The sequence below is a fragment of the Centrocercus urophasianus genome, unplaced genomic scaffold, assembly GCF_019232065.1.
Source record: "Centrocercus urophasianus isolate 14NV4802_14NV808 unplaced genomic scaffold, USGS_Curo_1.0 seq_10, whole genome shotgun sequence".
Lineage (NCBI taxonomy): Eukaryota > Metazoa > Chordata > Aves > Galliformes > Phasianidae > Centrocercus > Centrocercus urophasianus.
The window spans coordinates 87811652-87830107 of NW_024884142.1; the positions used below are offsets into that span (position 1 = coordinate 87811652).

Sequence of the window (18456 nt, forward strand, 5' to 3'; positions counted from 1 at the left end):
AAATCCCTATGACAGGATTTTACCCTGGGACAGCAAAGAAACAGCTGATAACAGCACACAGCTAGAAGCACTATGGTGCAAGACAGGTCAGGACTGTGTTCTAGGGGGGTGCAGCAGGGCATGGAAAGCTCACCACTGGCTGAGCCCTGGGAATAGGGCCTCTCCCACCTCTGCCCCTCCCCACAGGGAGAACTGCATGGAAAACAACTGGTTGTTTTCAGCCAGTCACTCCTTCCTTTCAACCTGAGAAAATAATGGTTGAGAACAGATGGAAACAATTTTAAGAAGGGTCAGATGACACAAAGTACCCTAAAATCATACAGGGTCAGTTCACAAGTTCTTTGTATTTTTTTATTCCATGGAATGTACAGGAATGAGCCAGGAATGGGCCTTCAGGACTGCGTGTCACTTTTCTTCCTTCCGTCTCCTGCAGCCCACGCAGAGCACTCAGTGCACACAGCCTGACCTTCGCCATCAGGCAGCCCTGCCACAAGGCTTGGGTGCTAAGCAGCCCTTCTTGCATGGCAAAGCTCTCTTCTCAAATAAGCGTCCAGCAAGGGACACGGCCAAAGCACGAGGCCGGCCACCAGCACCGCCCTAACCCAGTAGCGAACAAGATGGCGGCTCTCCTCCCATACCCGTCGGCGAACAAGATGGCGGCGCGAAGCCCCGGCCCGCCGCCTGCTGGCCCAGCCCCATCCACGTGACCACCTGTCGCTGGAAAAAGCCCCATGCCGAGGTCGTGCATTTGGTGGGGTCCTGCGGAGCGTTCCAAGCTTGGGGCTGTTCAGAATATGCCTGTCGGGAGGCTAACAGTGCAGCAGCTTCTGGTCAGGGCGAGGAGGAGAATTTCAGCGTGGCTTCAGCCTGAAAAAAGGCGTTACTTTCCAGTATTCCTCTTCGGTCTTTCCGTCGCGAGCAGCTCTCTCGTCGCCCTCGCTTACCCATCAGGCAGAGCGTTGGACAGCTAAATACGGTGGCCGGCTGCGGAGGCGGGAAGTCAGCATGGCGGCGGCGGTGGTGGCGGCGGCCGGCCGGGCGTGCGCCTATGGTGTCGTGCGAGCGGCCTGGCGAGGTGCGGGGGGAGGGCGGGGGGTAACGTATTTGCGCCTGTGGGGGGCTGAGCTGCCGGCCGGGGGGCGGCTGAGGAACCGGCACGGGGACGGTGCGGCTCTGGTTGTCCGTGCGCCTGTGTGGCGGGAATCCAGTTGTTCTCACAGGTATTCGTGATGAGTCCCGTAGATCGTGCTCTGCAGCTGCAGACTCTGGCTGCATGGCTGACGATTCGGAGACGTGTAATTCTGCTGTAGGTTCTGCGCTGCGTTTCGCTGTGCAGCAGTCGTGCTTCTCGTCAGATGTTAACGCTGTTACGCAGCGCTATTAAGCAGCGAGCGCTGCCGGGTCTGTGGGAAGCGAGTGTGAAGCGGTGTGGGCTCAGAGGCAGCGCGGTGCTGAGGGTCCGTACGCTTCTTATGTTGCTAAAGGCCCTTCGTCTCTGTCACCGCTGCGTGCCCTTCTGCAGCTCTGTTTCCATTTGCCCAAGCTGCTCTGGCGTGGGGCAGAGCCCTGGGGGCAGTTTTTCCCCCTCTCATTGTTATCCTTAAGGCTTGGCAGCAGTGAATCCCGTGGTGGATCCTCCAGTTGGCAGCAGTGAAAGACTCTCATCTCCCGCCCTTTGTGTTCTTTGGGATTCCTTAGGGGCTGCGATAATGTATCTCCATAGAGTTTAACAGCGAACACCATGCATGCGCACAATCTTAAAGGGAAATCTTAAAAGAGTCCTAATGTAAAGTATATACATACTATGGGATATTTATGTGAGGGGGAATCATCTCTTGTATTGGAAACTACCTTGACATCCACCTTCTGTCTTCCTGGTTCTTTCTGTTTTCCCTTTTCTCCAGAAGGGACTTCTGTCACGACAGTCAATGTGTGGTACCAGTCACAAATCCTGCTAATAAATTTTTACAATCTGCTGTCAGAACCCTTTATAGAGCTTAAGTAACTTGATGAACTGAAGTCCTAGGCATGGCTGTCCTACAGGGAAAGCCTCTGAATAATAAATATTGCTGGAGACTGAGGTGGGAAGAAAGGCCAGAGTAATTTCCTAAAAATATATTCAAGTCTGGTGTTAGAACACTTGGAAGCTGAATGTGTTGGGTTGTTTGTGGTTTTTTTGTTTGTTTTTTTTTAACTTTTGACAGACTTTCCTTCTTTCTCCCTTGCCTTCAGAGCCAAAAGGATGTTCATTAGTATTTATTTATTTTTTCAGCGTCCAGGAGCCTCTTTACCTTCCTTTTCTCTGTTTCTAAAAGGAACAGCTAAGTAGTTAATACATTCCTTGCCTCCTTCTTCAGGGTAACATATAGTGAAGTGATGTTCGTTCTTCAGCCAATTAACAATTACAGCTTGCACGTTCAAGGATGTTTGAAAGCAGTTTTTGCATACAAAATTTTTCAAAGTAGATGGAGGTGGTTTTGTTTTGTTTTGTTTTCTGAGAATCACTTAGTGCAGAGATTTCATTACTACGTGGGACTTTCTTGAGCTCTTGTGAGATGACATGAGAAAATAGTAATAACTCCAAAATATTTTCCCACTGGAGATTATTTGTATGAGTGTGTGATTTCTGTGCATAACAATTTCATTTGAATAAAAAGCAGCAAGCAACATATAAAACAAAAACTCCATGCAAGAAAAAAGTTCATTGCCCGTTAGAGATTAACTTGACAGCACTTGATATCTTCAGAACAGCAATTTGTAATTTAAATAGACACACCTCTGGTTTTTTGGATATATATATATATATATATATATATTTAAAGAATTTTTTTTTTCTTAAGAATGATGTGATTATTTCAATCTAGAGCCTCCCATGTGTATGCCTGTACCATACTCAGGCAGTTTCTGCGAAGTTCCAATTATAATGCTGCCATAAGCATTTCAATGGCTGTTTGTTTGTTTGTTTTTTTTAATAGGCTTTCTTTTGTGTGTGTGGTTGGTTGTTTTTTTATTATTTAACAGAGCAGTTCTCATGGCTGAAACCAACTTCTTGCAGTGTTTATTTCTCTCAAGTACGGAACTAAGAACAGTTCTCTGTATTTAACTCCTGTGGAAAATAATGACAGAAGCAGAGGGGTTTACTGAGTAGTTGCCATTTGTTTAAGAAAAAAAAAGCTGGGCTCAGGTTTACTGAACAGTGCTTTCATGATGAAAATGCACGGGTGTTTGGGCTGCTTGCTGCCTTTCAGGATGTGGGTGATGTAGAAATCAAATGCAGTGCGTGCCAGTTTGGGGCCCTGAGCGTGGGGAAAGGGACTGTGCACTGTGTGTAAGTCCATGAAAGGTGATTTAACCAGTGTGTCACTTCAGTGGAGGGTAACAAGGTTTGGATGAAATAGGCACATCAAATTACTTGTATTGTGGTTGCTGTGTAGGAAATGGAGGACGTGGTGCATTAACTGCATGCGTGTGGGTACCACAGTACAGTTTGAGATAGAGCCGTAGAATTTTTAACATTGGAAGTGACCTCTAGGATCATCTACTGATGTTTTCCACTGTTCACCTTCCATAAATATATATTTTTTGCTTTGGTTTTTGAGTGTTTCTTCCCTTTGTAGCAGCATGTGCGCAGAGGTATGTGGGTATGCTTCCTTAAATACCAGCACTCAGGGTTTCATGCATTGGGAATTGTGGAGGTTTCTTGTGGGTGCTTTTGTTTGTTTGTTTGTTTTATTTTTCTCCAAGCATCTTCCTGCTTCTCTTGTCCTATTGCAATTCGGACCAAACCAGTTACATGTCCAAGCATCTAGAATAATGTAACACAGCTCTTAGGATTTGTTATACATAAAAGCTGGATTTCCTGCTCAGCTGGAATTCTCATACTTCCAGTCTTCAAAGTGTGAGTTTGTAATGTATGGTATTTTAAAGAAGACTTAATCCTTAAAGAAAATGTTGCTAGGAGATTTTTCTCTTTGATTTCAGAGAAACAGGGATCTCACCCTGCGCTTCAAGAGCTTATGTTACAAATCATAATTGTCAGATGTGGTAGCACTTCTATGCTTCTTGAGATCAGTTGGAGATGTCATCTCCTTTCTGTAACACTGGTGTTTGTTTGGCTTTGGTTTTTTGACATCTGACTTCTTCTGTGCCCTGACCACTGTCAGAAATATATTTCTGCAGCAGTTGATGTGATTTTACTGCCTAGTGATTCTTCTCTGTTGTCACTTTGCTCTGATTCTGTTGCCTCTGTAGGCTTTTTCTTGTATTGCTGTCAGAATCTTAGAAGGTGATGGTATTTAAGTTATGGAACTCTTCTTGGCCCATTTTGTTTTAGTGTGTGGAGCCAGGAGTTGGATTCTTATGGGTCCCTTCCAACTCAGGATATCCCGAGTTTGGATTTGTTCTGTTTTCAGAGAGGCTCAGGAGGGTGATCCAGTTGATGCGCTCTGCATGATTCCCAGCTGGCTTTTTAGTGGAGTCCCTCCACACAGGCTTCTTAAAAAGTTCAGCAGGTATGGGATGTGAGAGGTGATTTGGATGTGGATAAGTAATTGGCTGCAAGGAGAAGTGGGGCTCCTTTAGGAGGGAGGTCAGCTGTGGAGCTCCACAAACATCTGTGTTGTTGAGCATGTTCATGAGCACTCAAGGCATATGGGTGATACAGTGCTGTATTTATGTCTTGCTGTTGATGTGTTTTAGAACATTATTGCAAGTTCTGTTACCAAGACAATTTATACCTTCTGAGGGTGCAGTCTCACTCTATCAGCAACTTGTTAGAAGCCTCCTAGCTTCCTTCTCTCTGTGACACTTCCTATTACAGTGGTCCCACCCCACCTCCCTCTGCAACTTAGTGCTTCAAGGCAGAGGCTTCACATCTGATTCCCTTTAGTTTCTAAATCATAGGAGTAAATGTTACTGGGGGGTTATTTGTGTTTATGTGGTGTGTATGCTTGAGGGAAATGCTGTTTTCAAATTAAAATGTCCTTTATCTAAACACTTTTTTTTTTATCCCCAGGGTTTGCTTCTGTACCAGTGAAAGGGAATTGCTGTTCCTATTCTAGCTTGGCATGGGCTTTCCAGGTGCGGTGTTCCATCTCTGTCCCCCAGAATGTGACAATACAGCAATGCAGGCAAAGCAGTTTCTTCAATACGTGTAAGTCTTGAATTGGATCAAAATTACTGTCTGTAGCAAACAGAAAGAAAGAGAAGTTTGCTTTGGGAAGATCACAAAAATCTATCTTTAGTAATTGTTTTGTATCTCATAAGATTATGGTCGCACCTACATTTCTTGATGGAACTGCATGCATAAAGTTCATTTCAATAGCAAGCAAGTATTTGATTTGCATCACAATGAATCCATTCAAAATAATTGTATGGGAGGGAAAGACACCTTCCCCTCTATTTCTTAGTCCTTTACTGACAGCGTGAACTATGTGTTTATTTTCCAAATGGTTTTTGAGCCATAGACAAGATGTACTATTTAAGCTGTTCTGTCTCAAAAATGAAATAATTAAAACACAATAACACGCTTAACAGAAACCGTTGATAATGTCTTGCTAATTGTCAGCCCAGCTACAGTATTGTCCTCCAATCCTGGAAGGAATTAAATGCGTGGTTGATGTAACTGAGGAATGATGGCTGTGAACCTATTTTGTGGTTCCTTGTCTGTGGCATCATCCCACAGCGCAACAGGGGGAATAGTAAGAACATAATTTCTGGAGGAGATAACTGAAGTTTCAGAGTCATATTGACACTTTATAACCCATAAGCTAAAGAACAATGGTGTTTTCCAGTCTTTATGACATAAATGTGGTGGAGTCATGTATGTATTTTAAATACAAAGAGGTTTAAGTGATCATGCTGTCTGTCTGTTCTTATTCAGTATATTTTGGCTGTTGGTGGATTTTATTTTATTTTTTCTTTCCAAACAAATGGTAGTAGAAGGGGCTTGAAAGACCTGCCAAGGGCTGCAGTGTGGAGGCTGATGGGGAAGGTTTTTGAGGATGCCAACTGCTTAGAGCTGAGGCACTAATGGCAAGATAAAACTATCTGTGAAGCTAAGCACTCCTTTTGTTTACATAGACTCACAGAATGGCTCTGGTTGGAGAGGACCTTAAAGCCCCAAACCCCTGGCTGTGGGAAGGGCTGCCCTCCTCCCCAGCTCAGGCTGCCCAACATGGCCTGGAGCCCCTCCAGGGATGGGGAACCCACAGGTTCTGTGGGCAAGTGATTTTGTGAATCTTAAATTTAAAATATAATGCTACAAGGTATTTCCCTGTGATTATTTGTAGGGTAGATGTTACCCTAATTTGTGTTTGTATTCATAACATCTAGATGAGGTCTGTTTTATGAGAAATTCTGCCAACTGCCTTTTAGGTGACTTAATCAAAAGCATTTATTGTAATGGCATCGTTACTGCTTGACTTAATAAAATTTTAAGGAAGTTATATTTAGGCAAGCTACATAAAATTGAACTTTAATAAGACATAAGAAGTTGGAATAATTGAAGTACTTCTTGTATGTATTCAGCAGAGATGGAAGCTGGAATACTGAGAGTTTCAAAGTATGGTTGTTTTAAGAACAGTTTTTATTCAAGAGGTCAGTCTGTAGGGTTCTTCACTTTTAAGAACCAGACTGGATAAAATCATATTACACTATCATTTGGAAGTAATGTGCTACCTTACTTTGTAGGCTCTTTTGTTAGAAAGGCAGGTTACAAATGTGGGTTGAACATGATAAAATAGTACTTGGTGCTTAAAAACAGTTTTATGCATTTTTTCAAAGCAATCAGAAAGGCTGGATAAATGAGGTGATCCCATAGGAACCTAGAGAATATAGTAATTGCTTTTTCTTTGTGCAATTCATCATGCAGTTTGTTAGGAAGCGTAAAATTTTATGCTATTGATTTCAAACATGAGCCAAATCTGCTGAGTTCCCATACAAATAAGATAATGATAGATGAGGTGTACAGTGCTAATCTTGGCATTACGATTACTCTCAAATGTTCTGTTCTTCTTCTGCTTAGATGCGTGCAGTGGAAAGATAAGCCATTGAGTTAAAACTGCAGCAAAACTTTGTGCAATTCGTTTGTTCAATTTGTGAATGTAGGTGTGAGTCTTAAGACCTGTTGTTTTCTAACCCTGTCTATACAGCACCAACCTGTTTTATTTTGTGCACCATTTCTTGAAACTCATTTGGGATCACCTATTCCTGGAACTGAGAAATGGGTGTCAGCAACAGCTGTATCTGGCACGGTTGGGCTTTGTAAGTTTTTAGAAGGAAAATGCTGAGGGAAGCAATGGACAGTGGAAACTCAGGAAGTTCTGTGTGTGTATAAAGAAACACTACTGTGGTGGAGATTGAGAACTGGCATAGGCTTTCCAGGGAGCCTGTGGAGTCTCTATATTTGGAGATGTTCAGAAGCTGCTGGACTGCTGGATCTGGGCAGCCCTTCTGGAGGAGGAGTTTGAGGGTGCCTTCCCACCTCAGCCATCCTGTGAGTCCATGTGGGATTGCTGCAAAGTGCTGACTCACATCTGAGGGCATTGGGTGCATGGGAAGCTCTGGGACCTTACTGATCTGAAGAGCTGACTAATGTGGGGCTCAGTGGGTCTTGTTTATTGTGGGTGTGGAGCAGAGATCAGTTGAAGCTTAGCTACTAGATCCTTCTTGACACGGTTTTGTGTTCTGCTGTGGTGGTGTAAATGAAGAATTGGTAAAAGGAAAATGACACTTTCTTGTCAAGTGCAGAATACTTTGAAGAGCTGCCCTGGTGGCTGTTCAAACACCTTAGCTGGGTGCATGAATTTGCTCTGCCATGAATGGACAATGTGTGGCTGTCTGCATGCTTCCTTTTAGTAGCACCTGTGAGAAACATTGACTTTTCATGCTGTTCAGTCTCCTTGCACACTAACTACTGCATCTCTGGGTTCCATCAGGGTTTTAGAAACATGCCTTCATATGTTGCTTTTACTTCTCTGAAGCATCATTCTTCTCTAGGTTCTCTAGAAATACTTCTAAACCAAGAAGGTTGGTTTTGGTTTTCCTGCCTGGTTTGGTTTTGTTTTAGTGGAAGGCTGCTGGTTTTGGAGCAGGTCTTCTTCCTGAGATGTTGTTTCCACTTTCTTTTCTCCCTGGTAATTAACAGCTGGAGTTTAATAGTTCAACATCTTCAAAATTCAAATGAAGTATGATATTAACAGTATAAATCACATTATGGCACTCATATCCTTTAGTAATGTGGTTGTTTCAGAAGAGCGGTAACATGGAATGATGGTATCTGCATTTTTAATGTGAAATATAATTTTCAAATGAAATGTCAAATGACAGTTCTTCGTGACTGAGAAAGTGATGGTACTTTTGTGTCTCATTAATGAAGGCTTACTTCTCTTCCATCATACTCTAAAAATTGTTGGCATGCTCTTGTTAGCAGGGTCACCTGTACCCTTCAGCTTGATCTTTAGTTTAACTCATTTAAATTGGAGGAATTGCAGTTATCCTAGGCAGTCTGTGGTCCTGGTCTGTATAGCTGGCTGCTGCACTTTGAAAGGGGCATATGTTGGGATTTGGTTTTGTTTGGTGATATACTTCAGTGAGTTTGTGATGAAGTAATTTAAAATGCTCTTGTTATTTCAGGATTAAATGCTGCCCATCCCTCCCCTTTCCACCCACCCCATATGAAAAGCAATTATGTTTGTATTTACTTAATGATTTCATGTGCAGAAAGGACCTGATTTTTTTTTTTCCTTCAGATGATGATTGGAAAATGAATACCTCCCTCTGAAAAGCTGTATCTCAACAAACCTGGCATAACAGATAGTATTGCTTGTGCCTGTTTCCATCCAGCTTTTGTGTGAGAAAATAGAGCACTTTTCCTTCCCTACCTCTTTTCACATTTACGTGCTCTTATGAGAAGGCAGGCAGACTGGAGAGTGTATGTGTGGGTTGGAAATGACCTTCAAGATCACCAAGTCTGACCATCAACAAACCATGCCCCTGTGTGCAGCATCTGCACATCTCTTAAATCCCCCCCAGGATGCAAACACCACCACGCTCCTTAGCTTTTTGTTCCAGTGCTTGGCCACCTTCTTGAAAAAATTCTTCCTAATGTCCCACCTAAACCTGCCCAGTGCAACTTGAGGGCTTTAAATTCCAATAGTTCTGGCTTTTTCTGGTCAGGTGCTTGAGCTTGTAGTTGTTGAGAAACGTGGCTTAAAAAGTGCTGTATACTTCATGGGAGAAGTACGTATCTGTGTGAGCAAAATGTGAAGTAAAGACCTTTACACTACAGAACTGAGTTGAAATATGTAAGCTGCCATTTCTGAAGGCAGCAGAGGCACACAGGTGTGTCATGAATACTGAAAGGTCCCCCGTCATCCAAACCTTTTGGCAATAACGGTAAGCAAAATTTCTCCAAAATCTGTTCTGTATCCAAGAGTATACGAGACTAAAGATCTTTTATTTGAGCCTGCAGTTGTACCACGATTATGCTTTCCCTGTCAGTGTTAATTCCATTAGTTACTGTTGGGAAAAAATGAAAAGAACTTGATTTCTCTGTTGCTAGGTGATGTTTCCTTATAGGTTAGAATACAGAGTGAGGAACACGACTATCTTTCAGAGCTCATAGAATAGATTGTAGCAATGAAGAGAGAATCGTATTTAGACCAACAATATAAAATTGTACTCAGAGTAACATGTGTTGTCTTTGGAGACTCTCCTTACTGCAAGCAATTACACTCTGTATAAATCTCTGCATTTGTGTTCTTTATTGGAAGCATCAGTTCCTGAAAGCCTACGTGTTAATTAAATTTGATATTAAATTTTCCCAGTCCTATGTGAGTTGTCTTCAGATTAAGTAGTTCATTTTTCTGCCTTGCCTACTTGAGAATCAAAGAGGAAAAGAGATCGTTTTTCAGGTTTTAATTTTTTTTATTTAATGAAGTATGACCACTCGGAAAAACAACTAATGAGTTACCACTTGTCACTGTCAGTAGCAGCATATGGAGAGGTTCGTTGTTTCCACATTGGGGATGTCAAGATCTCCAAAATACACATTGCTCAGTTTTATTTCCTCTTGTGAGGGCGATGCCTCATGTATTTATGTGTATGTTGAAGACATGTGAAGCTATGAAATCAGACTTCTCCTTTGTTTTAGATGTTTCACTTATTGTGTATGAAATGCCTAGTTCTGCAGCAATTATAAGGCTGTCTCCAGCCTTGGTAAGTATTGTGCTTGGAAGCTGAAGTTAACATGAGCAATCTGAAGTGACACCTAAATCATTCACCTCATGTTTGCTTGGTGTTCAGCCACTGAAATGAGTTGTAGCTTTTGTTCTTACGACAACTTGCTTATGTGGGTTTTTTGCCCAGCCACTTCTATGTTAACTGCTTGGGTTGTTGTTATTAAGCAGTCTTTGAAAGTTTGAAACGTTATTTCAGTGTCTTTGTCTTTTATATGTTATGCTGCCCATATGCTGTTTTGTTTCTTAATAAAATTTCTTTGGCTAATTATACAGGTAAAATTGAAGCATCGGGAACGTATATTTACATGAAAACAGAGGAGAACTAATGGAAGACGAATTAAATGTATATTGCTTAAGACTGTGCATAGTCTTGATTTATTTTTTTTTTCTTTTTTTTTTTTTCTTTTTTTCAGGCTTTGTATCTCACTAAAGCTTAAGATCAGAGGCATAGAAATCAGGAGTCCCTACTGAGTCCATACCATTGTTTCAGAAATGTCTTTCAAAAAAACCAACAGATTTCAAATATGAAAACTGATCCATTAGACATTACTGTAAGGCAATCTAGGAGTTAAAAAGGACCTTTTACAACATGAGGAAATTCTTGCCTCATTAGACCAAATGTCTGTCTGAGCATCCCATCTCCAGCAGTGGCATGTGCTATGGGAAGAAAATGAGAATTGGATGAGCACATGGGGATGGACAGCTGCTCAGAAAATTGTAGAATGGCCTGGGTTGAAAAGGACCTCAGAGATCATCTAGTTTCAACCCCCCTGCTGTGTGCAGGGCTGCCAACCAGCAGACCAGGCTGCCCAGAGCCACATCCAGCCTGGCCTTGAATGCCTCCAGGGATGGGGCATCCACAGCCTCCTTGGGCAGCCTGTTCCAGTGTGCCACCACCCTCTGTGTGAAAAGCTTCCTCCTAACCTAAACCTAATCTAACCTAAACCTCCCCTGTCTCAGTTTGAAACCATTCCCCCTTGTCCTGTCACTATGCACCCTCGTAAACAGTTGTTCCCCCTCCTGTTATATGTTCCTTTCAAATATTGGAAGGCAAAAAATCCTCGCAACATTCAGTGATTTACAGTGTGCAACTTCTGTGCTTTGTATATTTGAGTGTTTTTTCTTCTGTGAATTTGTTCACTGCTTTTCACCCCTGTAAGTAACACAGCAATGGTACGTTCTCTTTTCTGGAGATGGAGAAGCTTGTCTTTACAATAGAAGACAAGGTCAAGGAAATGTCCTCTGCGCTTGAGCGCATCGAGGTCTGTGGTGTGTTGGGTTCCCAGAGGAGCTGGTAAGCCTTCAACGTGCCTCTGAGGAAAAGAAAAATTACGTGTTTTTCATTAAGCATCTGAGTCTAGGCTCTGTAATTTATCTTGTCACTTGTAATAGAATATGTAAGCATTCCCTTTTGAGATGCTTTCTCATATTTCACGTGTGGAGAATTTTTTTTCCAAACTTTGTTTTTGATTGGAAAAAGGAAATGGCTGAAATATACCATTTTAGAATTCATCTGCGTACAGAAGTTGCGTTTTAATCCAAGCTGAAGCCTGAAAATGAATGTTAGTGATTGGAAAGACCTTACAAAGTTCCTTAAGAGAATATGGATGCACAGTTGTAATGGCACTGACAGGCAACAACGCACTAAAATAATTGTTTTTGTTATAACACATTCCTTTTTTAATGTTGTTAATATTAATGTGGATTTGTGGTGTTCTGCTGCTGGACTGTTTGTCATCAAAAAATTGAAACAGAAGTTGCTTGTCATGTGGAAAAAATGAGCGTTCGCTCACAAAGTTAATCCTTTCTTCTCTTTTTGTTCCCTTCCATTTTCCAATTTACTGCTATTTGTATTTCCTTTCTTTTGGTAGTAAGCAAGCTCAAAACTCTCATCTTTCTTGAGGCAAAGAAATCTACTTTTAATCTCAGTTGATCAGATCTTGATTCTGTTTTTAGTATGGTTTACACCAAGCTGTTTAGGTAATGCTTGCGAGTTACTGAGGTGTGACCTGAAACGCGTCTTCTGAAGCAAGCTCTGATCTGAAATCGGAGAACAGCATAGAAGGGCACAAAACCAAATCCTTTTCAAACATTACAAGAACCTTTTATGTAAATTGAGTAAAACAGTGGCATCTTCACTGTTGGTAGTTGTTGATGATCAGCTTACCAGCGAACATGCTTTCAGTAGTGGATCGGTTTTTTTGGCCGTACAATAAAATCTTAGATGTCACATATTTCCCTTGTTTGTAGCTTTGTGCTCTTCAGTAGCTGGCTAGATCTGTGTGGTGAGTTTGGTTTTACAACTTGGGCTATTTCAGCAGTAATGGAGTGCATGCAGCTTCCCGTTTCACTGAACTGGCACTGAGGCAAAAGAAAGATAAAACCACAAATCATTAAGAGATTGCAGAGCTAGCTGTGCTGTCTTCATTTCAGAGCATTTTCTCCAATGTGAAAAATAATAAGGTTACTGGCATTACTTTTACCTCTGTGAGATATTTTTCCTGCAGGTGTATTATGTATATGCTCTCCAGTCACGTTAGTGCTTTGCTGCCAAGTCAGATCGACCTTTCTATGATCAGATTTCGATTTTCTTAGTTGCTGTGTTGTCTGTTGTAAGCTGTGTCCTCGCCATTGTAATCTTCTTGACTGCCCCATCCTCTCTGTATTCTACTCCTGTCACTGTCTTAAAATCACTTTGGTATCTGACATCTTATAAAGAGCTCTCAGCTCTGAAGCCTGCAGGCTTCTGGTATTGCATTAGATACAATTGCTTTCCAAACAAGTGATGATACTACTAGAGATTGATTAGATAGCTACACTTTGGTACCAAGTGTGGTGTTTCCCTCTTGTTCTGATATTATCAGATTCTGCTCTGTGATTGAGGCCAAAACGAGGTTTGTTCTGACCTCATCTTGCTGGATCTGTTGGCACTGACTTGTCTCCTTTGCTGCAGTACAATCTATTTGCTCTGTGACTTCTGCTGCTTTCCCTGTATTGTCAAGAAGCACTGTTATGATGTAGACATTTAGATGCTAAGAGGCTCAGTGGGAGCAATGTTCAACCACTGAATTCATGCCAACTATCATAGTCTACATGAACGTGAGAAGTCGCATCATACTTTACCTGCTTACCAGCAGTCTTTGTGTGGGTCTGTAATGCAGCGTAATCTTAGAGTATTATTAGTATTCATGTGCAAAAAAATCAGGTATCAATCACAGCATGTATTTTATTAGAAGTAACGAGAGCATCACATTTGGTAGCGTCTTGTACTTCGCAGTGTTTTGTTTCTTCCTCTGTGCTTGCCTTGTAGTGTTCTGAGTGCCAACTATGAGATTCAGGATTGGCCTTCACAAAAAAGAATTGTAGTCAAACATCCCAGTTGGGTTAAGGACTTCTGCCTGGAAAGGTGGGCATTATGCCTTCGAATAAAGCCCCCTTGACCCCGTATTTGAACTTACCCAATGCAAGGAAAGCTAAGTAGTGAACAGTAGCTCTGGAAATAGTGGCTAGCTCCTCATTCTCACCTTGATGTCAACATAGCAGGGCTCCCCAGCAGCGTAAAGTTTACTATCAAATCCGTACCTCCTCGACGTCCTCCAGCAATTCTGTATGTTAGTTGAAAAATCATGCAGTGGGTGAGGCTGGAAGGGAACTCTGGTGGTCAACTGATCAAACATGTGCAGGCAGTGAATGCTCTGCATGATCACCAAGTGAGAAGGCCAGCTGAGTTCTGTGAGGAAGCAGTTTGGTTGTTTAGTGCACTGCGTTCCTTCCTCCACTCACCATTTCCATAAGCAATAACAGAGTGCTTTGTGTTTAATTGGAACGTGAAAGTATCTGCAGGATTATGTTGGTGGTGATTTGTATTTTGTGGGCTTTTTTAAGCAGGTTAACTTAAATGTTTTTTAGAAAAAAGATGTTGACTCTCATGAATGCATGTCCTTGGTCAGGTGCTTGAAGGTATTGCTGATCTGAGCTCCTAATGAGTGATTGTCTTTATTTACCTAAGAATTAATACCTTACTGGTACTGGTTGGGATTGTCTACCCTTAAATTGTTTCTGAAAATCCTTTTAAGAATGATGTACCTAGCTGTGTGCATGTCTGATGGCAGTCATCAGTGGCAGAGGCACATCTACCTCTGCAACAAATACACGTGTATGTAGTAGGAAATTTCTTTCTTAGCAAGGCACTAATCCTACAGTTTAAATCCCAGTCATGGTAGGGATAACTCTGTTTTATTGTGGTTTTTTTTTTTGGTTCAGTTTCCAATATATGAGGTAATTGTACATTACTTACAAAAACTTTCCTATTTCAGCAACAGCTGAGGAGCTATGGAAAGGAGCTTTGGCAGAAACTGGTGTGGGAGTAAAGAAAGGAAGAGGAAAGAGAAGGAAGAAAAAGCTGAAAAAGAATCTCAACAGAGGCCAGGAGATTGGGGAAGGTAGGTTCATAAATAAAGGGTTGCAGAACATGTCAACCTTTTCACATGCAGTGTCTTTTGATTTAGCATACGGATAAGTTGCTGTTAATTTCTGTGATGTCTGAGCAGCTTGAGGTACTCTGTTTTCTGAAAAATAAAAATCCTTGTGCAGTTGTTTAACGCAGTTCTTTGATTTTTAAACACAAATTGTGTCACAGGAAGCACTTCAAATGTGTGAGTAATTTGTGTTTTATTGCACTTTTCCAGTGCGCGGATTTCAGTCCTTGCTTGACATAAAACTTTTTTCCTCTTATTTTCAAGGACGTTCCGGTTTCCTCTGGCCGGGTCTTAATGCTCCTCTGATACAAGGTGGGAGAGTACAGGCACTTAGTCAACGGAAAAAAGAAGAACGAGACAGAATTCAGTCTGAGATTATTCAGCAGAGAGATACATGGGAGAAGAAGAGAAAAATAAAAATGAAGAGGGAGGGAGGATGGAGTGGAAAGTGCTGGGGAGGTGTTCTTCTGGATCCTCCTGATCCAGGTCCTAACGGAGGTAAGAAGACTGAATTCATAGCTTTCTTAGTCTTATTAGCCTTTTTGTCAAGGGGCTGGGTAAAAGGGAGATCCAGACTTCCTGTGATTTGAAAATCCAGTTTGTACTTCGGTCTTGGATGCCTTTGTGTCTGTACATATGCTGATATGTTAATTAAGACAGCTGACTCAGAACAAGTTGCATTTACTCAAGCAAAATTTGTTAAATCTCTGCTGTTAGGTGAATGTGTTATGGACTATCTGATGTTATACTTCACTGTGGAGTAGTGTGTCATGTTACAGACTGTTACAGAGGCTTTGGAGTGTGGAAATATTTTTGTGTTTTTGGCATCATTTGTCTTGAGTATGAAATGCAGCTGTGTTTTTGCATTGTTTCTTAAAGGATCTGTCGTGTTAAATCAACTTTTTCTTTCTAATAATGTAGTGAAATATGGTTTAAGATGTTGCAGTTTGAGTGTGGCTACTAAGTTCTTTATGTGCTAGAGAAATACCATATGTGTCTAGAGAAATACCATAGTGAAACTAGAGATCTTAGAGTGGACAAGTAAACTGTTTTTTTTAATCATGCTGTTCCTCAGACCACTGGGGAATTTTCGTTAGCTTTAACAACTAAAACTGTAGCCCGCTTCAATTAAGCATAAGAAGAAGTTGCTACATTCAGCTGAGTTTTCCTTGTGAAGCACTTTATGGTGCTTGAGGATGATGTTTGTTACTGTTTTTCTGTAGTTTTGTATGTCACATGAGGTAAGAATGACAGCTGATTTCTCTCTAGCACTTGTTTGTGACAAGTTTCAGTCCCTAGTTCTCTTAACAGTTAAGCTTGGTTCGTATCTTCATTACCCAGAGAAAGCTGTGATCTTAGAACACATGTTGCAGAAAGTCTTTATAAGTAGGACTTGCTGCATAAATGGAAATCCCCATATGAGTGAGAAACTACGTATATGATAACTACGTATAATGAAATGACTTCATAGGTGTGTGAGGACACTGGCTGTGTTCAAAGCACTGTCTGGGTGGTAGAAGAAGCAGACTTGAAACTGTCAAACCTTATGAGTCTGTTTGTCCTGAGACTGGCATGGACAGATTCCATGGTGTCCAGCCAGGTGTGAGCTATGGTTTGAGATGCTACCATTCAACCCTGCCTACCTGGTATTCTGGGAGGCTTCCTCTGAATTGTACTGAGATGATGACATTTAAAACAATCCATATAAACAATAAAGCAACACCTGAGTCCCTGTTTTGTTGTTTTTCCTCTCCCACCATTGTACTGTTTTAAGCTCTGCTGTAACTATACCAAATGCAAGAAGTGTTTAACACTAGTCTTCTAAATGGTGACATTAGCACTAGTGTTGTAAATGGTGAAAGCTCTAGTTCATAAAGTAAATGGGAGAAGCAGGAGGTTGGTAAGATCTCCTGTTTATCCTGCCTCTTATACTGAGATGCTGCATTTTACCCTATTGCCCATCGATTTCTAGGGCAGTCATTTTTCTTTATTCTGGGATAAAGCAGTGTGTGTCAGGGTAAAGGTCTGTGGATAAGATAAGATCTCGAGGTGCTTTTGTTGGCATGGTTTTGTGCTCTCTCTTATTACTTGCCAGCTTTGGAGTTGGTACTTACAGATGGTATGTCGTGCCCAGAGCTCTGTGCTGTTCTAGCTCTTTCTTATTTGTGATTTTTATAGGACACTTCAAAAATTTCTTGTTCCTTTCAAGCCCCTTTTAATGACAGAGCAGAAACACACTGATTTTACTGCAGTGAAAAGGATGTGTTCACCATGCAGAGCTGAATAGGTAACATATACCTGAACATAGCTCCTCTTATCATCGTGATGGCATGAATTGAACTCCATGTGACATGGAAGCAATGCGTAACACTTTAACTGTAACTGGACAAAATGAATGATGCTTTAGTTGTCTTTAATTGCAAAGACTTTTTCTTTTCAGGAAGCATTTGAAATTGGAAGAGATTGAAAGAAGTTTGGCTGTGTTGTTGTTGGTTATTTGATGTGGCTACGTTTTGTTTTTTCTCTTCTCTTGAATTTCACAGGAATATGTATTAAGAAAACCAGTTTGAGTCTTGTTGATTGTCTAGCATGTGTTTCAGAATGTACTGAACAGTACTGGCTGATAGTATTGCTATGATGGAAGCTGACCCATTTGATGATGTTTTTAACCGTTTGCAGCTTTTGCATGTTGTACATTAAATATGGTGGTGGTTTGCTTTCTTTGTTGTCGTTTCTTTCACAGTTTTAGAGCAGTGTTTTTCTTTAATCGTACTGTAGACTTGTTTTTCATAGTATTTCTGCAACAGGAGAGAATTAGGAAGAATGTCAGATATAATTTAATAAAAATGCTTCAATATAAGTGCTGGCTTGCTCTGATTTCCCAAAGAGTATTTCAGGTTTAATTTAGAAAGATTGTGTAGCTTAACTTGTGGTTAAAATATTGAAGAGATTCTGAGGTCAGTTCAGGTTTTCATCAGCTCTGTTATTACGTTCTGTGTGACGTTCAGACAGAGCTGTTGAATTGAAGTCTTGCTTTACCATTAAAAGAAGTATTATTTTTCTTCCTGTGTGCTACGCTGATTATTTAGATTGGACAATCTTTAGAGACTGTTTGCATCTTAATTCTCTTGCAACCACAATACCTAAAAAGATAATGTATAGATTCCAGTTGGAAGCAGGCATACCTAATAGAGCACAGTGGATGTGTATAGGTTTTCATCTCTTTCATTATGACAGGAACTGTACTGTACTTACAACAAGAGTGGTGTTACACTTTCTAGGAAATTACCACTTGAACTGGATTTTTTTTAAAGCTGGATTTCTTAATAGATGTTGATTTTCACGAAAGAAGTAGTAATAAAATTATGCGTTGTAAATAAAGAGTTACACATTGCTTTGTCTGTTTTAAAAAGAACAAACTGGACTCATGTTACAAAGCACAAAGCCTGCTCCAAAATAATGCCTCCTATTTCATCACGTTAGCCCGTGATGTCAGAGCAGATGGGGTTTGGCAGCAGGGTTTGAACCCTCTGACAGCAGAGGGGCAGTCTGACACAGTGACATCTGACGTGGAGTTGCATGTGGAGCAAAGGTGTGGAATTGAATCCTTCTGTGCAGAAAAAGCGGCACTCATTGATGCTTGCTGAGCACTTATGGAAACCAAACAGTGGATGTGAGCACAGTGAGAGTTAGGCTGTGTGGCAATGTTCTCCTAGCAATGGCTCTGCGTGCAGCAT

General features: G+C 41.3%; 1 protein-coding gene across 1 annotated transcript in view; it reads left to right on the forward strand.

The window, feature by feature from the left end:
- The first annotated feature begins 1005 nt into the window (after positions 1 to 1005).
- The window catches only part of MRPS5 (mitochondrial ribosomal protein S5), a 42285-nt gene continuing 24834 nt past the window's right edge, over positions 1006 to 18456 (forward strand). Inside the window, exons 1-4 of the mRNA XM_042820484.1 lie at positions 1006 to 1075; positions 5015 to 5152; positions 14558 to 14683; positions 14984 to 15217. Coding sequence (XP_042676418.1) covers positions 1006 to 1075; positions 5015 to 5152; positions 14558 to 14683; positions 14984 to 15217 — 568 coding nt within the window. The remainder of the gene's footprint in view (positions 1076 to 5014; positions 5153 to 14557; positions 14684 to 14983; positions 15218 to 18456) is intronic.